Below are 23,187 nucleotides of genomic sequence, written 5' to 3'. Positions count from 1 at the left end.
AAGTGTGCAACGGGAGAGAGAGTTTGTGGGAGGCTGTTCATGTAGTGTGTTGTGAAGAGGAAGTATTTACCTTGGTGTGTGTGTGTGTGTTTATTTCAGAGTGTTGCTGAACTGGAGCAGAAATGGCAGAATGAGGTAGATGAAGCTCAACAGGGGAAACTAGAGAACAACTCGCCCTTCTTCCACGACTATCACTACTTCGAGGCAAGTGGAGTGAAAACCATAATGCTTTGATCTGAAATGTTCATGCTTTTTATTTTCAGGTGTCCCTTTATAATGAAATCCAGAAAGAATCTCCTTTACAAGAGCCACTTTGCTTTCATAAATTACAGTGAAAATATTCAGACCCCTTCATTTTTTTCACATTCTGTTGTTGCAGCCTTATGCTAAAAATGCTTTGAATAATTTTAAATCAATCTTCACTCCATACCCCATAATGCAAAACAAAATACAGAGTTTTGATAACTTTGAACATTTATTCAAATTTAAAAACTGAAATATCACATTGACATAAGTATTCAGACCCTTCACTATGACACTTGAAATTTAGCTCAGGTGCATCCCATTTCTCTGGATCATCTTTGAGATGTTTCTACACTTTATTTGGAGAATTCAATAGATTGGACGTGATTGGGAAAGGCACACACCTGTCTATATAAGGTCTCACAGCTGAAAATGCATATCAGAGCAAAAACCAATCCATGTGGTGAAATAAACTGCCTGCAGAGCTCAGAGACAGGATTGTGTTGAGGCACAGATCTGGAGAAGGCTACAAAAACATTTCGGCTGCATTGGAGATACCCAAGAGCACAGTGGCCTCCATAATTCTTAAATGGAAGAAGTTTGGAACAACCAGGACTCTTCCTAGAGCTGGCCGACTGAGCAATCGGGGGAGAAGGGCCTTGGTAAGAGATGTGACCAAGAACCTGATGGTCACTCTGGTTGAGCTCCAGAGTTCATGTGTAGAGATGAGAGAGACTTGCAGTAGGACGACCATCACTGCAACACTCCACCGATCTGGACTTTATGGCAGAGTGGCCAGACAGAAGACTCTCCTTAGTGCAAGACAAAAAAAAAGCACCTAAATGACCCTCAGACTGTGAGAAAAGGCTTAACGGTCTGCTGAAATGAAGATTGAATTGTTTGGCTTCAATTCCAAGCGTCATGTCTGGAAGAAACCAGGCACCGCTCATCACCTGCATAACACCATCCCAACAGTGAAGCATGGTGGTGGTAGCATCATGCTGTGGGGGTGATTTTCAGCTGCAGGGACTTGGGGACTGGTCAGGGTTGAAGGAATGCTGAACGCAGCAAAATACAGAGACATCCTTAATGAAAACCTGGTCCAGAGCTCTCAGGGCCTCAGACTGGACTGAAGGTTCACCATCCAACAGGACAATGACCCCAAGCACACAGCCAAGACAACACAATAGTGGCTACGGGACAACTCTGTGAATGTCCTATAGTGGCCCAGCCAGAGCTCGCACTTGAACCCAATCGAACATCTCTGGAGAGTCCTGAAAATGGCTGTCCACCGACGGTCCCCATCCAACCTGCCAGAGCTTGAGAGGATCTGGAGAGAAGAATGGTAGAAAATCCCCAAATCCAGGTGTGCAAAGCTTGTCGCATCATCCCCAAATAGACTGTAATCGCTGCCAAAGGCGCTTCAACGTATTACTGAGTTAAGGGTCTGAATACTTGTGTGATATTTCAACATTTTCTTATTTATCAAAAATACTTTTTTTGATTTGTCATTATGGGGTATGGAGTGTAGATTGATCTGACACTTTTTTTTTTTATAATTTAAAACAGTTTAGCAAAAGGCTGCAACACAAAATGTGGAAAAAAAATGAATGGGTCTGAAAACTTTCTGAATGTACTGTAAATGTTCCCTTGCAACCTTACATGGTTATCAGATATGCAAGTGTGAAGGACACTACTGGGCCACCATATCTCCTGCAGTTACTGCATTGTTTCGATGGATTCATCTGACCGTCACAATCTTTATTTAGTGTAGTTATCTAGAACCTTGAGGAACTGGTGTTTCTTGTGTCTCACAGAACAAACTGAAAGAGCTGGAGCTTCTCTGTCCAATCAAGGATGTTCCTCTGGACTGCACCAATCCAGAAAATGCTGTGATGGCTTTGGGGTATGTGTGAAACCAATCTGAACTCCTGATTTCAACATTGAAGCCGTTCATTCAATTGTTCAATAGTTGTAAATAATACTGATTACTGACATACGTGTTTGTTTTTATCTTGATTTTGACGTTTTGTGGTTTTGTTTGTTTTTTTGTCTCGTTTTGTTTTGTCATGTCTTTTTTTTGTTTTTCTATTTCTTGTCTTGTCGTTCATTTGTTTTGCATTTTATTTTGATGTTGGTTTTGTTTGGGGGTTTTGTTTGTTTCTGTGTTTTGTTTATTTATTTATTTTTTTTGTCTCATCTTGAGTATTGTTTTTGTTTTTTTTTATATTTTGTTTTTGTCTTGTCATATTTTTTTTTACTTGTTTAAAAAAAAAAAAAAACAGAGAAAAGTTTTTCCACGAGGTTAACTCCACCCAACAGTCAAGAAGTGCCGTTCCATTGGCTAAAACCAAAGCGCTAGTGAAGAGCTTGATAAACCGTTCTGAACTCCTGCTACATGTGACAATAGCACCACAGTGCAAGAGTCTGACAACAACACCAACATCCACTCCAGGTAACTCACCCGCTCTTTTACTCATGAACACACACACACACACATTAACACACACACACACACATTAACACACTCAGATGCTTAATGTCCCTTTTTTCTTGTTTACAGCTTGTAAGTCGGTATCAGACGCTAAATCAATTGTTCCTATAGTGAAGCAGCCCGTCTTTCTGCGCAGTATGTCCGCTCCCTCAGATTTGGAAATGATTGCCAACAGTGATGTAGAGTTCACACATGGAGCACAAAGGTAGGACACCTCATTGGACACCAAGTTGAACCATGTGAAAAAAAATAGTGGACACACACATCTGTGATCGCACATCAGTTAGATTCTGTATTAATGCAGGAAGTTTCTACGTTGTCTTGAAGTGTAAAAGGACTACAGTTATGCTAATGAACTATTTTACTTGGAATAAATATGTATGTTTTTAATAAATGTAATTGTCTTTTATTAAATTGCTTTTGCTGCTAGTATACCAGTATAGTAAATGTTATTGTCTTTGAAAAACTTTGAAACTGAATTTTATGATGACTCCAATAGTGGTTGACCGATATATCGGCAAAATCGATATTCAGAATTTTTTTTTATGATCGGCATCGGTCGATACATGTTCCAGTTTGGCCGATTTGTTTCTTAAGGCCGTGAGGGTGCCGAGAATCGCCTGCTTGCACATGAAGACGACGTCGAGACATATAAACGACCAATCACAGTTAGTTTTGTTTTTCTGTTCCATCGCGCTACTACAATAATAGACCGGCTCCGTGCAGAGCACTATGAGTAAATAGTCCCTTATGTACAATCGATTTGCTAATATGCCATTCGTGGTTGCATTTCCTTGCTTTTTTAATTTTTATTTGATCCCCTTCCAATTTGGAATGCCCAGTTCCCACTACTTAGCAGGTCCTCGTGGTGGCGCGGTTACTCGCATCAATCCAGGTGGTGGAGGACGAGTCTCAGTTGCCTCCACTTCTGAGACCGTCAATCCGCGCATCTTATCACGTGACTCGTTGTGCATGACACCGCGGAGACTCACAGCATGTGGAGGCTCATGCTACTCTCCACGATCCACACACACAACTCACACACGCCCCATTGAGAGCGAGAACCAATTATTGCGACCATGAGGGTGTTACCCCATGTGACTCTACCCTCCCTAGCAACCGGGCCAATTTGGTTGCTTAGGAGACCTGGCTGGAGTCATTCAGCACATCCTGGATTCGAACTCGCGACTCCAGGGGTGGTAGTCAGCTCAGCTACCCAGGCCCCCTATTTCCTACTTAATAGATTAACAATTTATTAATTTGCACATAAATTACTAAAATTGGATGACTAATCAGAAGAAACTGCTATCTACCATTTAAAACACAATTCTTTCTTAACCAAGTTTAAGTTTTGTGACATTGAGTAACTCCAGTGCTAAATAAATGGTAAATGGTCTGCACTTATATAGCGCCTTTTTAACCTTAGTGGTTTTCAAAGAGCTATACACTGTGACTTATTTGCCCATTCACACACCAATGGCAGCAGAGCTGCCATAAAAGGCGCTAGCATGCCATTGGGAGCAACTTGGGGTTCAGTGTCTTGCCCAAGGACACTTCGGCATGTGGAGTCGTGTGGGCCGGGAATCGAACCACCAACCCTGCGATTAGCGGCCGACCCGCTCTACCACCTGAGCCACAGCCGCTCTCTGGATATCTGCAACAGCCAGAGGAGGACACTGTTGACATATTCTTTTTTTCAATAACCGATCTATCGGTGCGATTAATTGGTAATACCAATATATCGATCTTCTACTTGATTTGAAAGACTCTGTGTTGTTTATCTTGCTGTCTGTGTAGGAGGCGTCTCCATCCTTCCAGTCACCGCAGCAGCTCATTCACTATCCTGCAATCATTGGCCATTGAAGACAGCAAAGACAAACCCACTTACAGTGTGCTGCTGGGACAGCTCTTTGCATTCATAGGAACAACTCCAGACCAGGCGGTAAGACAACACACACACACCTCTTAAAGAGTAGTTCACCCACAAATGAAAATTCTCTCATTGACTCCTCATGCTGTCTCAAACTCGTTCGACTATTGCTTCCACGGAAGACTTTTCAGACTTGCATTATATGGACAAACACACATCATATGTCCTTCGGATAATCTTCGTTAGTGTTCCGCAGAAGAAGGAAAGTCAAATGAGTTTGAGACGGCATGAGGGTGAGTAAATGATGAGAGAACTACTGTTCTGAACTACTGAACTATTCCGTTAAGAAGCTTTAAGAACAGAAAAACAATGCATACATGGACCAACAATTAAAAAACCGCACAGATGTAATTCAAGAATCACATTCTATGTGAACGGCCCTTAAGTCTACCTCAGATTGTCAGCCCTGATTGCAGAATTGTTCGCTGTGGACTGTTTGCCAGTGACAGGTTTATGTTAAACGATATGGAAATAAAACAAACAGTATATTGACTTTTAACCCCTTTAACACTACCGATCTGTCTGCGGGGAAAAATGCGCGCAATAAGTTTTCGCTTAAATTTGGAAAGTCCCCGGATACACAAGTCACTCTTACTTGGTATCATTTGAAAGCTTAGAATCTTAACTTTTCAGGGAATATTATCATTTTTGCATTTATGGTACAAACAAATGACAAAAAGACTTAAAATGTTGGTCGCAAACGTGCGCCACCTAGAGGTGACAATGTATAAATATGCATGTGAATATAAAATTGTTTCACATATGACTTAAATAGGCAAGTTATATATCAAATGAAAGCTCTCATCCTCAGGTTGTGACATGTACAGTGTATTTTGTTGCCCTAACATAACAGTTCGAATGATTACCAAAAGTATCACAAATTGAAATATGATCTCTGTTAGACGACAAAGACAAACGTCATATGTCAGCTCTGATCACTGCTTCTGTAAGCCCCAAAGTACTCCAAAACTCCATATCAACTGTTACCTTCGGCTGTTTTCTTGTCTGTGAGCTTGCTTGGTAACCAAAAAAATCCAGTGTTATATCTCGGATGACCAGAACAAAATTGTAGTCCAGCAGAAAAAGCAAGATAAACAAATGTTATGGATCATCGTGAATCTGAGGATCTCCGCTGTTGCTCGGTGCACACACCTTCTATCCTGTTGTTTACTCAGGGCAGATAAGGATAGTCAAACTACCCTAAAGTATAAACAACTAGACCTTTGTTACTTCCAATCTGGATTGAGACCCCTTTGTGGATATCTTCAACCCAAAGGCTCAAACCCAAAGTGTTGGGAGGCCATCTGCAATCTTCAAACCTCAGTTTTATTGGTTGTGATTACTTTATCAAAATAAGATTAAAATGGTATTTTTATGTCAATTGCAATATCAGCTGAGCTATAGTAGCATTGGGGAGAGAACCTAAATCGATGTCGAATCCAAAATTGAATCAGTTTATCTGTCCTTATATAGTCAGTCTCTCCAAGTTGGGATATTACCTCGATGATGTAATCTGAAGTTTCCGGAAAATCAATATTAATCTTCGTTCGGGGCCTCTTAGCCACACGGCTTCTCCTCTTGGCTCTCCTCCATTTGTATTCTCTCCAATCTTGTCTGTAAAACATTTATACATCCCCCATTCTCTTCTGTATATGTAAGTCTAAGCTATGACATGTTTTTGATAACTCGCATAGCTGCATGCTAGAAGCCATATGGTTATCACACACACAGGCTCTTTCATAATTCAAGGTTTCATGGTACACTGTGTCTGCATTGCTTCTCAAACTAATGCATAAATAATAAATAAATTATAATTAATAAGGTAACGTATAAAAAACTTTATTGCTTTACAACAACCCCTAGATTGAGCTTATAGTCCACTCAGAGGCCGAGATGTTCAATGAAACCGTGGGGAACATGCATGCGATACAAAATAGAATAGATATCTATAGTGTGTGGGCTCACTGTGTTAGAGCGCCACCTACATTTCAAATCTGTATATTGGGGTGGAAGGTGATAGAACATTTTTTTTTTGCCTCGTACTTGCTGCTATCTACTGGAATGAGATTAGACTTTTTGCAAGGACATCGTGCAAACAGAACCAGAAATACATGCTTACAAATTAGGACAACAACAAAAGATTTATGCTCATGATAAGATTGTAAACATATACAGTATTATTTATTCATTTGTAGAATATTTTTTTAATATTTAGAGAATATTTCTGTATAATAAGACCACCTTTTGGTCTCCTAAGCAACCGGTTGCTAGGCAGGGTAGAGTCACATGAGGTAACCTTCTCGTGGTCATGATTAGTGGTTCTCGCTCTCAATGGGGCGTGTGGTGAGTTGTGTGTGGATCGTGGAGAGTAGCATGAGTCTCCACATGCTGTGAGTCTCCGCAGTGTCATGCACAACGGGTCACGTGATGCGCGGATTGACGGTCTCAGAAGCGGAAGCAACTGAGACTTGTCCTCCGCCTCCCGGATTGATGTGAGTAACCGCTGCACCACGAGGACCTACTAAGTAGTGGGAATTGGGCATTCCAAATTGGTAGAAAAGGGGATCACATGTTTTGTAATTATGTTGTGACTGCAGGTGTCCAGCAGCAGTTTTCTATCAGCTGCGCAGACGCGCTGGAGGAGAGGTCGCACGAGGAAGCAGGCGCTGATTCACATGAGAGAGCTTCTCACCGCAGCAGTTCGGGTGGGAGGAGTCACCCATCTGGTTGGCCCAGTCACCATGGTGCTGCAGGGTGGGCCCAGGTACATTAAACACATTGTATTTAAAAGACTTCTATCCCAGACACTTCATTTTAATGATGTGTGTTTGGAGCTGTGTTGTCCATTGCTGAATTAATATACAAATTCTGTGATTCTACAAGTTTCTCCCTGTGACTCTGTGTGTAGAATCGAGGAGCTGACATGTGGAGGGATGATGGAGCAGGTGCAGGAAGCGTTTGGAGAGACGATGACATCAGTGGTGTCTCTGTGTGCCCGTTACCCCATCGCCTGCGCTAACAGCATCGGTCTGCTGTGCACCATCCCTTACACCAGGCAAGAGCTCCACTTCAGATCGCCACTGTCTCACACACCGGACATGCAGCTGATTTAATTGTTAAACTTTTTTTAGTTCATGTCTGTCATGCAGCTTTGAAGTTATCTATAAGTAAGTGTAATGAACTTTTAGCACACGTACGCATTTAAAATGGGCAGTCTTTCTGGCAAACTGGCCAAAAATTGTGATGACATCATATTGTGAATGCAATTTCCTTTAGAAAGTAAGCAGAACTGAATGAAACCATATCATGTCAAATTAGGAAAAATTGTTAATGGTATTAAGTCAATTTAGTAGTATTTAAACAACTTAAACTTAACGTGGTGTTCACCCAAAAAACTTTCACTGTTCACCAGTACACACATGAAGATTTTTAGAAGAATATCTCAGCTCTGTTGGTCCATACAAAGCAAGTAACCAGAACTTTGCAGCCCCAAAAAGCACATAAAGGCAGAATAAAGTCAACCATACGACTCCAGTGGTTTAATCCATGTCTTCAGAAGCAATATGATAGGTGTGGGTGAGAAACAGATCAACATTTAAGTCCTTTTTTACTATAAATTCTCCTCCCTGCCCAGTAGGTGGCGACATGCTCGAAGAATGTGTATCGCCAAAAACAAAAGAAGAATGTATAAGTGGAGATTTATAGTAAAAAAGGACTTAATTGTTTACTTTTGCTGTCCAAACAACCCTAAAATTAAATGAATTTTCTGGGTTCAATACATGTTAAGCTCAATCGACAGCTTATGTGGTATAAAATGGTTATTTTGACTCAATTTATTTGATTTTTTAAGAATGCAAAAAATGTCTGCGACAGTGAGGCACTTACAGTGAAGGTGAATGGGGTCGATCCATAAATACTCATTATGCATGTTAACGTGGTTTTAGTGTGATGAAGTCCGATACTTGCTTTACAGTGTTTATCAGATTACCGGGTTTAACGGTGTTGTGTTGTCATGACAACAAAGTTAATAATGGATATAACGTAATGCAAGTTTAGTAAACTAATTTATCACACTTAAATCATGTTAACATGTTTAATGTTTCTTTTCTGAATCTTGTAGCTATACTTTTGAAACATTCAAACATTTATGGACTTCCATTGTAAGTGCCTTACTGCAATCGCGTTATATTTATTTATTTATTTATTTATTTCAAATAAACGAGCTAGAAGTCAAAAAATTATACAAATGCTGTCAATTTAGCATCACTTGATGAACCCAGAAAATTCCAGAACATACAAGAAGAGTAAAAATATACTATAAACTGAAACTTGAAAAAATGTGAACAATTTTGAAGGAAAACGTAATATTAATATTTGCTAAATTAAAATGTACTTGGTGCAAAAAATATCAATCATCTCCTGGTCAGGGGTGCACTTATATTTTTGTCCAATCAAATGCTCTCCAGAATGAGATTGTCCCTCCCCCTAATACCCCCATATAGTAGTGATCGCAAGATGCAAATCATGGTTTTGCCGAGCTGTGATGTAAATTAAAGGCTATTGGTTTTTAAAACTCTTTTAAATCTCCATCCTTAACTTGTTTTAATAAGAAGTTTGTCAACACAGAAACAAAAATCAATGCATTGGTCAAGCCGTTTCATGATATCTACAGAAAAGGAATATTTACTAGTGATGTCAGTCGATTAATTGCTTTAATCACGATTAATCGTACAAGGTTTTGCAGTTAATCGCGATTAATCGTCAATTTTGAAAGTGCTAAAATGTATAGTCATTTTCTTTTCATGGCGAAAGGCATTTAGTACCTTCTTAGGAAAGAAAACGAAAACAAAATGTAACAATAATGCTTTTAACATTTTCCAAGCAAAGATTTTCTGCAGTATTAAGATAGAAATGCACTAAAATAGCACCAATTCAAGTAACGTTAAACATTTCCCAATGTCCCTATAGGTTGTGGATTCTTTACAATGCACATTCAATTTCTCCAACACTTGATCATTGACAACGAATCGCTGTTTGTGGTGTGGACACATCAGCGTTAGCGTGTTACTTTTGACAACTGTAATATTTAGCTTAAATGTGATCATGGTGGTGTTTGTTTGTCTCTGCAGGAGTGAGGAACAGTGTCTGGTTCGCAGTGGTTTGGTTCAGCTCATGGACCGGTTGTGTAGTTTGAGCAGTCAGAGGGACTGCAGCTCAAACGAAAAGCAAACGAAGAAACAGAAGGTAGCTACTATGGCGTGGGCGGCGTTTCAGGTGCTAGCCAACCGCTGCATTGAGTGGGAGAAAGTTGAAGGTGAGGAAAGATTCAAACAGTTGAAGAAAACCACTACACAACTGTTAGACACGACTGACCGTAATGCTGATCTTGAACAGGTGGATCTACAGACGCAGTGCACTCTGGACTGGCCCGTCAGGTGTCCAGCTTACTAACCAATCATCTGGCTCGAGCAACAGACTGCTGCGGGAATCAAGCAGCCGGGAATGATGCTCTACAGGACGTGCTCAGTTTACTCAACGATCTCTCCAGGTAATATCATGTTGTATTGTGTATACAGCTTTGAGCTGAGGAAATAATCAAACCCTCTTCTTCAATTGTAATGTTCATACAGTACCTATAAATTAACCAATTCACTTATTTGTAGCATTTGGGAAGTCTAATTCATTTCAATAAATCGCTTTGTTCATACAGATCTTATAAATGAACCAATTCAACTAAATGATTCACTGATTCACTTCTATGTAGCATTGGGAAGTCCAATTCATTTTAGTGAACCACTTAGTTCAGACAGTTATTATAAATTAACCAATTCTAATAAATGATTCACTGATTCACTTATTTATAGCATTTGAAAGTCTAATTCATTTGAGTGAATCACTTCATTCAGATAGTACTTGCATATGAACCAGTTCAATTAAAGGATTCACTGATTCACTTCTATGTAGCACTGGGAATTCCAATTAATTAGAGTGAATCACTTCATTCAGACATTACTTATAAATTAACCAGTTCAACTAAACGATTCACTGATTCACTTCTATATAGCGTTGGGAAGTCTAATTCATTGTAGTGAATCGCTTCATTCAGACAGTACTTATAAATGAACCAGTTCAACTAAATGATTCACTGATTCACCTCTGTAGCATTAGGAATTCCAATTCATTTTAGTGAACTGCTTTGTTCAGACAGACAATTCAAATAAATGATTTGTTGATTATTTTGTCAATGCTGTTCATTACGGTTTTTGGCTACGATGAGTCATATAAATTGTTTACTAGTTGTGTTTTAGTTGTGTTGTCGCCCTGATTGAGTTGTTCATTGTTTTTGTGATCTGATTGTGAAACTAAATCACATCATCTGATAGTTACACAGTATGTTTAGAATGATATTGCCCACCTAAATAGCTTAAGTGTATTGAGCCATGTAGTGTCGCTAACTTTAGTGTAGCTTGACACACTAACATTTCAGAGTATCTTCCCTCAACACTCCACTTCACCATCACCTCACCTAGTTTTATACTAAGCTCAGGTTTAAGAACCTCTAACTGTTACTTCAGCAAGATTTACTTCATTTCATGATGTGCTGAACTTTTATACTGCCCATCTCTTTAAAAGGAGTAACATTGGGAAGACGATCCTCAGTCAGCCGGCCTGTGTGTCGAAGCTTCTGTCTCTGCTGCTGGACCAGCGGCCGTCACCCAAACTGGTGCTCATAATCCTGCAGTTATGCCGCGCAGCGCTGCCTCTCATGAGTGTGGAGGACTGTGGGAATGTAGCGCTTCCTTCCTGGAGCTACTCCACAAACGCTCTGGACGCAGAGCAGCAGGACGCCAGTGACCCGGCCTTCTGTATCGCGTCACTGCTGCTGGCCAAACTGGCAGACTATGTGGTGCCAGGTACGAGAGAGGAATGATTTGGATATACACATAGTCAAGTCTCAAGGCTTTTATACCATGCTATTCTTAATTGCTCAACTTATGAATATAATTTCTAGTGACCTAAATAGTAGATGAGGCAAGACTTAAACAGATATGAGTGGTCAGAAGGGGTTGTGTTTAATTAAATCTGTAGATTGTAATCTGTCGGTCATTTATAAATCTCCACACGTAGGCTGTCAGACTCTGCTCTCTCCGAGCTCATCTGAGCCGGACACCAGTCTCTCTCGCACCTGCCCAAAGAGTAGCGCCAAGATTGACAGAGATGCCGGTGAAGAGGGTGAAGCCGTGGATGGCAAACTCTCCATTTTCATCCATAAGAGAGAAGACCAGTCGTCTCATGAGGTGCTGCAGCCGTTACTCAGGTAATGACACGGGACCGCTCCCTTCATCACACACCTGTAACAATGGAATCAGGTTTGGAAGAGCTCAGAGTGTAGAGTGTAGGTTGACATCAGTGTTTGTGTGACACCTTGCAGCAGTTCAGAGGGTCGGCCTTTCCGTCTGGGCACTGGAGCAAACATGGAGAAGGTGGTGAAGATGGATCGAGACATGACGAAGGTCAGCTCTTGTTTACAGCTTGCATTGATTCTTGGTGCATTAAAGGGTCTCTTATTTCCCGCTGTGGTTGTTTCTGCAGAGCGGATATTGTGAGGTGATCACAGAGGAGGCGTCTTCAGCTTTGAGGAAAGCCAATAAGTGGGCTCAGTCTGGACTCATCGTCAGTGTGGGACCTCCAGTAGAGAGCACCGGACAAGAAAACTCCGGAGGAGCCACAACAGGAGACAAGAAGAAAACCGCTCAGTCTACGGTGTGCCGAGAGAGAAACGCTGAACTAGCTCGGTAAGAAAGGAAAGGATGCATACGATGCATACTTGTGGTTAGTTAGAAGAGTATCTGAGCACTGTACATCCAAACAATGCAAGTCAACTAAACTCCACACAAAAGGCAGCATAAAAGTCATCCATATGACTCAAGTGGTTTAATCCATGTCTTCAGAAGTGATATGACAGGTGTGGTTGAGAAACAGATCAATATTTAAGTCCTCTTTTACTATAAATTGTCCTTCCTGCCCAGTAGGTGGCGATATGCATGATGAACGTGAATCGCAAAATAACGTGAAAGTGAAAGTGTAGATTTACAGTTAAAAAAAGGAGTTAAATATTGATCTGTTTCTCACCCACACCTATCATATCACTTCTGAAGACATGGATCAAACCACCAGAGTCTTATGGATTGCTTTTATGCTGCATTTATGTGCTTTTTGGAGCTTCAAAGTTCTGGTCACCATTCACTTGCATTGTAAGGACCGACAGAGCTGAAATAATCTTCTAAAAGTCTTCATTTGTATACTGGAGAAGAAAGAAAGTCATGCACTTCTGGAACGGCATGAGGGTGAGTTAATGATGAGAATTTTCATTTTTGGGTGTACTGTCCCTTTAAGATTGTCCTGCAGTGTGGCATGCTATGCTCCATCTCAAACAATTTGAGTATTGTTCTCCTCGTAATTGTCCAGCTGTGTATTCTTGTGTTTGTTTGTCTCATGTCTAAGCCTTTTCCTCTCTCACACAGGTCAGATCCGGTGCGGCCGTTCATCAGTGGTCACGTGGCCAACAGTATGGCCGCTGAGGTCATCGCTCTGCTTCACAGTCTTCTGACCGCACCTGAATCCAACACCGCTCAGATATGGACCAGCACTGCAGAGAAGGTGAGCAGACACGTCAGGGATGGATTACCAACCAGGCCAATGGGGCCAGTGCCCAGGGGCCCTTGACTACGAGGGGGCACTTTACTGCCTGGGGGGACCCTGGGCTTTAAGGTTGCGCAATCTAGTTTGGTGACCCCCCCCCCTCATCGAAAACCTTTTTGGGCATGAACAACATACTCAAATTTTTCCAGCTCAACAAATTTTGGGCAGGAAAACGAAACCCCGAAAACCACAATTGGAAAGGGGGGGGGGCATGGAGAGAATTGGCCCCAGGGCCTGTGCAAGTCATAATCCATCCCCGAGACACGTTTAACAGTTTTAGCAACTTCTGGAGGTAATTTGTGCACATTATGAATTACTGATGTATTTCAAGGGCTTTTAATAATAATGAATAAATGAGAATTCTGTCATCATTTACTCACTTTTCTGTTCCAAACCCACATGACTTTCTTCCATGGAACAGAAAAGGAGATATTTAGCAGAATCTCGTAGCTGCTCTTTTTCATAGAGTGCAAGTGGGTAGTAATTATGGCAGTCAAGCTCCAAAAGTAATAAGAAGCATCATAAAAGTAGTCCATACTACTTGAGCACTATATTCCAAGACTTCTGAAGTCCTACATTAGATTTGTGTGAGGAACAGGCGCAAACTGATATAATTAGAGGGAATGTATAATGGTATAAAATATTGGATTAATTTAAATAAATTAAATATATCGGTGGGTTGGTGTATTATGTGTTATTATAAATAGTACGTATAATAGAATTATTGTGTTCACTTGTTTGTTGCCATTAAAACTTTTATATATCATTAAATAAAAATTTAAAATAACACTTTTAAATGATTTGTCATCATCTTGAGCGAGTCTACCAAACGTACCTGACTGCAGTGCTTAAAGCCGTCACTGATGCAAACGGTGTTTCTTGAAAATATTAAATGTGGGAATTTAATTTGTATGCAAATTGCAGTTTTTATTATAAGGATATTTGCTGAAGTAAAAACATTGATTTATAAAATGATAATAAATAATATAATACATTTTTTTAAAATCGAGATGAACAAAAATATGAAAACAAAATGGGAAAATGTTTTATTTGTAGTAATTGTAATTGAGTCATAGTAGTGTTGACGATTTAGCACGTTAAATCAGATAAATCTTATTAAAATATTAAGCCAATTAACGGTTCCCAAACTGTAAAATGGTGTATTCTAACCATGAGTGCAATTCAAGCTTGAAGTACCACCTGTTTTCAGCAGGGGGCAGTAAGCGAAATGCCAGCTGTGTAGGCCACACGCAGCTGTACAGAGAACAAAACACACTCAGGCTTGTTTGACACTTGTGACAGCACAAGATGTGGACGTGCTCTTTCTGGGCTGCTCTACAGTGCGCAACTTTGAATGCAGGGTTCTCAACGTGTTTTTATAAGTTTAAAACTACATTTAACTTGACACAGAGACCTAAAAATACTGTGTTTAGGACGTGACACAAAAGCGTCCCTCTGATGCAAGTGTACATTGACGTGTCCTTTGAAAATCCCCTATAATGTATCTCGGACCGATTGATGAATTTAATTGAATATGGATTGCTCTGGACCTAACCTCTCTCTGTCTGTTCAGGTGTTGTCCAGAGCGTTGATGTTCATCCCTCAGTTGGGTAAATACGCTGACAGCATTCTAGAGAGCGGGAACAGCAGTGTTAGGAAGTTGGCTAAGCTGCAGGCGATTGGTCGACAGGCCGTAGCGGCTCTCTGTGCTTTAGGTGGATTCAAGGAGACCATCAAGATCGGTTCTGAAGTCCAGGTGAGACCCTTGGGAGAAATTGCATTTTGTTTGTGCTTTGTTTTTTATTTGAGGATTTTTTTTGGTTTTAAATGGTGTTATTTGTGTGTTTTTGTCTCTGACAGGTGGTTGGTAAGGGTGTGTTAGACAGTGTTGGTGTGGTCATATCAATTAATGAACAGGAGGGCATCGCCACAGTGAAGTTTCCCTCCTGTGAGTACCGGCGCTCGAGCAAAGCTTCTGATATCCTGACTGTACCCATATCTCGCCTCTGTACGCCACGCTCTGAGGTAATCACACCTTACGTGTTTAGAAAACTGTGTTGATGTCATTTCATTTGTACAGCAGTATTGCTTTTGTGTCCAGTTCACAGATTTGGTCATTTTGGTTTTCAACAATGTATTGACATGTTCTGTGTATTTGTTGCCAGGCTCTGCCGCTGCACAAGCTGTCCATCACAGAGAAGGTCGTGCAGGCGGTGCAGTCCATGTTACTGCCTCAGGAGGGCAGTCTGTCCATCCACACGTCTCTCCCTGCGTCTGGAGACGGATCCAGTCCTGTGATGGCTGTCGTCCGGCTTCTGGCCGAGATTAGAACCAGGTCAGGATTTTTACGTTTCTTAGCGCCACGGCAAAATAAATCAGTTGTGAGCGTCTGTGTGTGCAGTCTGAATTAAATGTGATTAGCCATGAAATGAAACAAGCACGTCACATTTGATTCACTAACAAATGACTCTTATGAGACTCTTATGAATCTTTTTGTTGTGCAATTCGTGAGCTATTGCTTCAGCGTGACCGTTGTGTGCATTTTCTATTTCCCTTTTTGATTTATGAAGAAGCACCTACAAATAAAAAAAGCTTTTTTTTTTGTAGAGCAAATAATTTTCCTAAAAATGTGTTTCCACAAAAGTGGACAACAGGACTGAGGGTACGTTTGCATGTCAACGATGTACTAAAAATTGAAATTTGTTCCTTTGCGTTTTTGAAAGGTTTCACGTACAGACGAGAACATTTTAAAAACGATCCCCGCTCCCACGGATCCGCGAAAACGACTAAATACGCTGCATTATGCATGCCAGGCCAGTAGTTGGCGATGTCACTTTGTAAAGAAACAGTACGCGCCGGCGCACATACGCATTCTTCCACAGAGCGGCGAATACAAACAACGAAGATGGCGAAAGCATCGAGCAATTTTGTCTGGACGGACGATGAGGTTGCTTTATTACCGCAAGTGACCCTGGACTATAAATCATGCCACCTTTTTAAGGACCCCAACTGGTGATCTCATGTTGGTCTGTTCCATAGACTGTAAAAAAAGATGGACGACGCCCCTTCGCTATTTTCCATTGGTGAGAACTGAAGCCGCCAGTGTCCCGATATGGCACTGACATCTTGGGACTCGAGTCTGCGCAGTTGCGATTTCGGGACCAGACAGGCGCAGTAGTGAGCAGGAAGTAAAGCCGCGAAATCAAGGCCCCGCCCTCACTCTCGCTGAATCAATTGCCAGCACACGCCCCTGCACTTTTGTGAAATAATTAATTATAGAAATGTACATATTAAATTTAAAGCTCCAATCTCCTCAGTCCTCCGAATATCCCGAAAAAAGTCTGTTGGTGCTTCAGTGACTACTTCACTCAGAGAACCTGTCAATCACAGCTGTCAATCATGATGTCACAGCACCGTTTTTATAGCATCAAATAACTAAAAACAAACACTTGAAATGACATCAACGTGATAGAAACGACAGTAAATGACAGAAACTATCTTTGGAAAAAAGATATGTGAAGTGTAATTTAATTGTTTAGTTGGTCTCACGTCCCGTTGAATAACATGGGGAGGCGGAGTTTATGACCTATACTAGGACCAGCCACCGGGGGGCGATCGAGACGTTTTGGCTTCACTTTTGAGTGCTTGTGCGGCACACTTGGTCTGTTCGCCCTGGAGGTTAGGACGAAGTTCATGCCTATAGACTGAACACGTAACACGCGTGCGCATGACGTCATCGTTTTCACAAATTCACGTTTTTGTATGTTTACACGGAGACGATAACAGCATCGTTTTCAAAATGTTGCACTATGAAACCCGTTTTCAAAAGTATGCGTTTTCAGGCCCCAAATCGGCATTGTCGTGACAACGAACTGCCAAAACGCATAAAAAGCTTTCCGTTTTTAGTTGAAAACGTCGTCGTGTAAACGGCCCCTAAGTGGTACAGTTTTAAATAATACCAACCGAAAAATATGAAGCGAACAGATATGTTAATGTTGAACGTTATTAACAATAATAAACATGTTTTTTCAACTTTGGAGAGAATAATGTCCCAAAATCCACATATGTGGACATCATGAAAACGATGGCACTATCGTCTCCGTGTAAACATACAAAAACGTGAATTTGTGAAAACGATGACGTCATGCACACGCGTGTTACGTGTTCAGTCTATAGGCATGAACTTCGAGAACTTCGTCCTAACCTCCAGGGCGAACAGACCAACATGAGATCACCAGTTGGGGTCCTTAAAAAGGTGGCGTGATTTATAGTCCAGGGTCACTTGAGGTAATAAAGCAACCTCATCGTCCGTCCAGACAAAATTGCTCAATGCTTTCGCCATCTTCGTTGTTTGTCAGCATGCTGACTTGTGAAAAATTTATAATTTTTAAAGCGCCATATCAAACGTAACTAGAGCAGCTACTCTTTACACCCAAACAAGTTTCAATCCAAAAACTTTAAGAGGTTTCTTTCCAGAGGCACTTTGGTCTGTCAAGCTCTAAAAAGGTAAAAACAAAACCACAGTAAAAGTAATCGATATGACTCGTCTAGCCTATGCCGTAATCACCATATTTGATTTGGCCTCTGCCCTCGGGAGGGAATAAATGATGTGGTTTGGGAGTAAAAACAGACATTTTGATCTGTTCATGACACAAAGTGCTCAAAGGGCTTCAGAAGACTGGAATAAAGTGAGTCGTATTGATTACTTTTGGAAACTCTACTGTGAAATATGATTTTAATGTGAACTGTAGTCACGGTTTTAAGAAGTGAAAATGTTTGATCAGTGAAGCTCTGAATCTGTATGTTGTGTTAATTGTCTTTGCGTGTGTCAGAGCGTGTTTGGTGATGGCGCAGCTGCTTGAAGACAGTTCATTCTGTGAGGAGTTTATTCAACAGTGTCCAGCTGCCGTTGAAGTGCTCAACCTCATTGCTCAAGAGTGCAGTCCTGGTGAGTGCTCTAACCAATATAACACATGATAGGAGTGCAACATACAAAAATTGACACAATGGTAAAATAATTCAAATTAATAAATTGTAACTTTATTTACTTGTAGACAAAAACAAGGGAGGTGCTTTGTTTTAGACACATGTCTTTGAAATCATTAGTAATTATCAGATAATCTCTTCCTGCCTAATGGGGCTTTTCCACTGCACGGTACAGCTCGACACAATTCTGCTCGCTTTTTGGGGGTTTTCCACTGTAGATGGTACCTGGTACTTTTTTTAGTACCACCTCGGTCGAGGTTCCAAGCGAGCCGAGCTGATACTAAATGTGATGTCAAAATCCTGCAGATCACTGATTGGTCAGGGAGAATCGTCACTACTAGCGTCACTGGATTTTCGACACGGACATCAACCGGCTAGTTTTAAAATTAGCTACAGCGATAGCAGTATTATTTGTTCACGCGTCTTTTGAATTGTAAAAAGAAACGGCTGTGCGCAAAACCATGCCTTGGTCAAAAAACGAGGTGCTGTCGGTCCACTCGTTAGCGATGAGCGAAACGAAAATGTCTTTCAGGAAGTGTCTCAGCTGTTCGCTGCACACGGCTACCACCGGACCTATCAACAGTGTAGGGAAAAGTAAAAAAAAATCTTCTAAGTGACAACAGAACCATCAAAGAAAAGTGGAAGTGGTTCGACCAAATGGACGCTATCTAAACCGGCGAGCAATGGGAGGGAGAGTGTCGCTGGACTGGCGTTGATCCACGATGGAGAATGGTACGATTTGTTACGTTAACTCTGTACTCTAAAGCTTCACTTTATTTAGTTGAGAAGCTACTGGAACCACAAACCAATTGGCTACAGACCAATTTAACTGTTACACTTGTGTAAGATCACCATGCAACAACTGCTTTATGCAGCACAATGAGCTAGCAGCTAACAGCTAGCGCTCGTGTTATTGTTTTGTGTCAGGTTTAAGATGATGTCACGGCAGTAGAGGTGGCACAACTATGACGATCAGCCTACAATCACATCCATGTTGAGGCGGCACTAAACTGCAGTGAAAATGCAAGCTCAGAAAAGTGAAGCGAGTAGAGTTGAGAAAAGTGCCATAAGTGAGCTGTTCTTAGCCAGTTGACCTGAAAGTGGATTTTGCCTATACTGATAACTACGGTGGCGGAAAAGCGATTAATTGGCCGATTAATCGGCTGATAGAATTTAAAATCCATTTATTGAATGTTAAAAAAATATAGTCTTATTCTTTCCTTACTATGACAGGCACGGACAGAAGCTACAAGAGTTCAAAATGAAAAAAATCCCAGGTGTAGTTTATTGTTCAACAAAAATACCAATTATAATCAGTAAAAAAAAAAAGACTTTTATTTTGAAATGACGGAGACTTGATGGTTGCGTGCAAACGCTCTTTACAATGCTCAGACGGCTTCGTTGAACGGCTTCATTGATTATTATAGTAGCGATCCAATATTCCCGATCTCACCAATAATTGTGAGTGAATAAAACTACGACGCACTTCGATCGCCTCTCTCGCGTAGATGCTCCGTATCAACAACACGTCTGAATAAGTCACTTCTGGTAAACATTTGATGTTCTTTGAGAAAATATATTAACTCAGAGCCTTATTTAAAGAATCCGGTAATGATACCAGAAGTGCTTCAAGGTCAGTAGCATTATAATTCCTTTGTTATTGTTTACATCCTTGAGATGGTCTGTACTGTAGAACCAAGCTGGAGAATCCTCCAGCACCTGCATCAGAGCAACACAGAGGAAAAAAACAAAAACATGAGCTTAGAATACTGTAGAATGTCCAAGCTGCTCTTTTCCATACAATCAAATCATATTGTGATCATCAAAATAGTAGTCCATATAACTTGTGCTCCATATTTGTGTTATTGACAAAACTGATTAACACTGTATATGTGCATGTTTTATATACCCCGTGCTCTACTATATTACATTTAACTGTAGTAATGTGTGCGTGTTTGTGTAGGAGAGCGTGTAGGCATGGTTGAAGCTCAGTGTGAGAGAGTTAGGATGTTATATCGGGACTGCGCTCGCCCACCGCCTCCACCACTACAAACAGACCAACGGCAGGTAAGTTAAAACTCTGTTAACTCTTTACCTCGTGTTATTAAGCAAGTGTCATCTGCGCTCATATGTTGCTTGAGCTTTTCTCAGAACTGACCATTTTTAGTCTTAATCAACTGGTGTGGATGTATGGGACGGCTGTGGCTTAGGTGGTAGAGCGGGTCGGCCACTAATCGCAGGGTTGGCGGTTCGATTCCCAACCTACATGACTCCACATGCCGAAGTGTCCTTGGGCAAGACACTGAACCCCAAGTTGCTCCCAATGTCTTCATCTCAAAACTATATTTATTGTTTGATCATTTTAACAAAACCTTCTTTTTGTAATTGTAAGTGTGACTTCAGTGGCCAAATATTTTTTGGGGTCACTGTATGTCTGAACTACCGATTTCTCATCTCTCTCGACAGCCTAAGGAAATCACGTGGTGTCCGTCACGAGTCTTTCCTCCTGTACGTGCCTGTATGTTCTCTTCACACTTGACCTCTGTGACGTTTCTGGCTGATCCGAGTGCAGGTGGAGGTCTTCCCAGAGGAACCTTCATATATGCCACTTCACCTGTACCTGTTCAGGTAAATGTACTTTGCAGGCTTTATATGCGATAGAAGAGATGGAGATCTACTCAAAGTTTGTGATGTTCTGCTTGTTGAGTGCATGGAGAGGAATTTCACTTTGGATTTGTCAGTCATATTTTTTTTCTTCTGAACATGGCTTGACCGTACCGAAACCATGATACAAACCGAACCGTGAGAATTTTGAATCGTTACACCCCTAGTGTACATTTGGTCACTTCATGAGTTTTTGCTGATCAGACAGTTATCCGTGTAAGTGTAAATGCCACCCAAGTTGTGTTCAAAATGGATATAAATCCAATAACTCAAAACACCTCCGGTGGTGGTTTGAGACTCATTCCATTCAAGCCACATATTTAAAAATGTCTCCGCCCAAACAGCGCTACGTCAGCATAGGGAACATATCATCTGTTACCGAGTATTTGCATAGGGCTCACGTCCCACAATAAATAATAGAAAATTATGAAACAGATGCACGTTGTAGGAGAGACAATTCTTTTTACTTTATTCATTTGATAAATATCACTGACGAAACTGAAACAAAACATTATTTTATCTAATCATTATTTTTTTGGAGCCCAGATAACTTGAATTTTATGTTATTGTAATATTATAATATTACATTGATTATTTGTTTTATTATTATATAAATAACATACTTCTATGCGTTCCAGTTAAATCAAAGAGTTCAAAACCGTTGAGCTTTTATTTTGACGGACAACTGCAGGAAGAGTTTTTGTGTGTCCGATTGGATTTATATCCATTTGGCGGAGACGCATTGATTTGTCCAAGTATAAATACCCCCTTTGATTTGTCCTTGATTAACCCTCATGTTCTGTTTGGGGTTTCACAAGGCTTCAAGGCTATTTAAAAAAATCCAAAACATATTTTACATTTTAAATATCTGGTATTAATTTGGCAGATGCTGTTGTCCAAAACAACTTACAAAAGTGGAAAACATAAGCGAATCATTTTAAGGAGACAGTGGTACAAAAGTGCCATATTACAAAGTTTCACTAGCATCAGAATAGTATTCAAGACAGATTTAAGTGCAACAAGGAAATTTCTTTTTTTTTTGCTCATGGAAAAGATGTTTTTAGCCGTTTTTTGAAGACAGAAAGTGATTCAGCTTCTATGATGGAGTGATGGTGGCGTAGTGGCTAAAGCACAGGGCTGTTAATCAGAAGGTTGCTGGTTCGAACCCCAAGGCCACCATCATTGTGTCATTGAGCAAGACACTTAACTCCAGGTTGCTCCGGGGGGATTGTCCCTGTAATAAGTGCATTGTAAGTCGCTTTGCATAAAAGCGCCTGCCAAATGCATAAATATAAATGAAGCCGAAAGTCCAGGAAAGTGTTTTGGTGCCTCTTTGTGTTGGTACAACAAGGCGACGTTCCTTAGCCGACCGCAGGTTTCTGGTGGGAGTGTAGCTCTGTAGAAATTATTTTAGGTATGCTGGAACAGACCCAGTGACTGTTTTGTATGCCAACATCAGAGACTTGAATTTAATACGTGCATCAACCGGCAGCCAGTGGAGAGAGACAAGGAGTGGTGTAACGTGCTCTCTTTGGTTGATTAAAGAACAGATGTGCTGCTGCATTCTGGATCATTTGCAGAGGTCTAATAGCACATGCAGGAAGGCCTGAAATAAGAGCGTTACAGTAGTCCAGTCTAGTTATAACAAGTGACTGAACAAGCAGTTATGTGGCATGTTCAGAGAGGAAAGGTCTTATTTTCCTGATATTGTAGAATGTAAATCTACATGATCATGCAGTCTTTGAGATGTGGTCTGTGAAATTTAGCTTGCTATCGATGGTTACGCCTAGATTTCTGACCGTTTTGGAAGGCGATACTGTAGTTGCACCTGGAAAAACAAGGAGCCCAGTCTTGGCTAAGTTGCAGGTGGTGTTCCTTCATTTAGGCTGAGATGTCTGCCAGGCAGGCAGAGATTCGAGCAGTCACTGTGGTGTCGTCGGGCTGGGAAGACAAGTAGAGCTGTGTGTCATTTGGTGTAGCAGTGGTAAGAGAAACCATATGCCTGAATGATGGGTCCTAGTAATGTTGTGTATATAGAGAAGTGGCCCAAGCACTGAGCCCTGAGGTACCCCAGTAAGTAGCTGATGTGACCTCACCTCTCCCACTGCTGGTTGATACTTTTATTTATCTTAAGAACACTGATTATAAACTACATTTTTACTTGATA

At 40.9% G+C, this 23,187-nt stretch overlaps 1 protein-coding gene across 1 annotated transcript in view; it reads left to right on the top strand.

Annotated features, from left to right (window-relative positions):
- The window catches only part of LOC127646638 (probable E3 ubiquitin-protein ligase HECTD4), an 84,885-nt gene that overhangs the window by 37,659 nt on the left and 24,039 nt on the right, over nt 1-23,187 (top strand). Inside the window, exons 27-46 of the mRNA XM_052130406.1 lie at nt 100-204; nt 2,061-2,149; nt 2,529-2,698; nt 2,807-2,942; nt 4,535-4,679; nt 7,265-7,431; nt 7,576-7,722; nt 9,797-9,981; nt 10,062-10,215; nt 11,301-11,581; nt 11,796-11,985; nt 12,100-12,181; nt 12,261-12,463; nt 13,193-13,328; nt 14,944-15,126; nt 15,231-15,395; nt 15,536-15,705; nt 18,203-18,318; nt 20,320-20,423; nt 20,823-20,984. Coding sequence (XP_051986366.1) covers nt 100-204; nt 2,061-2,149; nt 2,529-2,698; nt 2,807-2,942; nt 4,535-4,679; nt 7,265-7,431; nt 7,576-7,722; nt 9,797-9,981; nt 10,062-10,215; nt 11,301-11,581; nt 11,796-11,985; nt 12,100-12,181; nt 12,261-12,463; nt 13,193-13,328; nt 14,944-15,126; nt 15,231-15,395; nt 15,536-15,705; nt 18,203-18,318; nt 20,320-20,423; nt 20,823-20,984 — 3,090 coding nt within the window. The remainder of the gene's footprint in view (nt 1-99; nt 205-2,060; nt 2,150-2,528; nt 2,699-2,806; nt 2,943-4,534; nt 4,680-7,264; nt 7,432-7,575; nt 7,723-9,796; nt 9,982-10,061; nt 10,216-11,300; nt 11,582-11,795; nt 11,986-12,099; nt 12,182-12,260; nt 12,464-13,192; nt 13,329-14,943; nt 15,127-15,230; nt 15,396-15,535; nt 15,706-18,202; nt 18,319-20,319; nt 20,424-20,822; nt 20,985-23,187) is intronic.

Source organism: Xyrauchen texanus, chromosome 1, assembly GCF_025860055.1.
Source record: "Xyrauchen texanus isolate HMW12.3.18 chromosome 1, RBS_HiC_50CHRs, whole genome shotgun sequence".
Taxonomy (NCBI): Eukaryota; Metazoa; Chordata; class Actinopteri; order Cypriniformes; family Catostomidae; genus Xyrauchen; species Xyrauchen texanus.
This window is presented reverse-complemented; position numbering and strand designations above follow the sequence as displayed.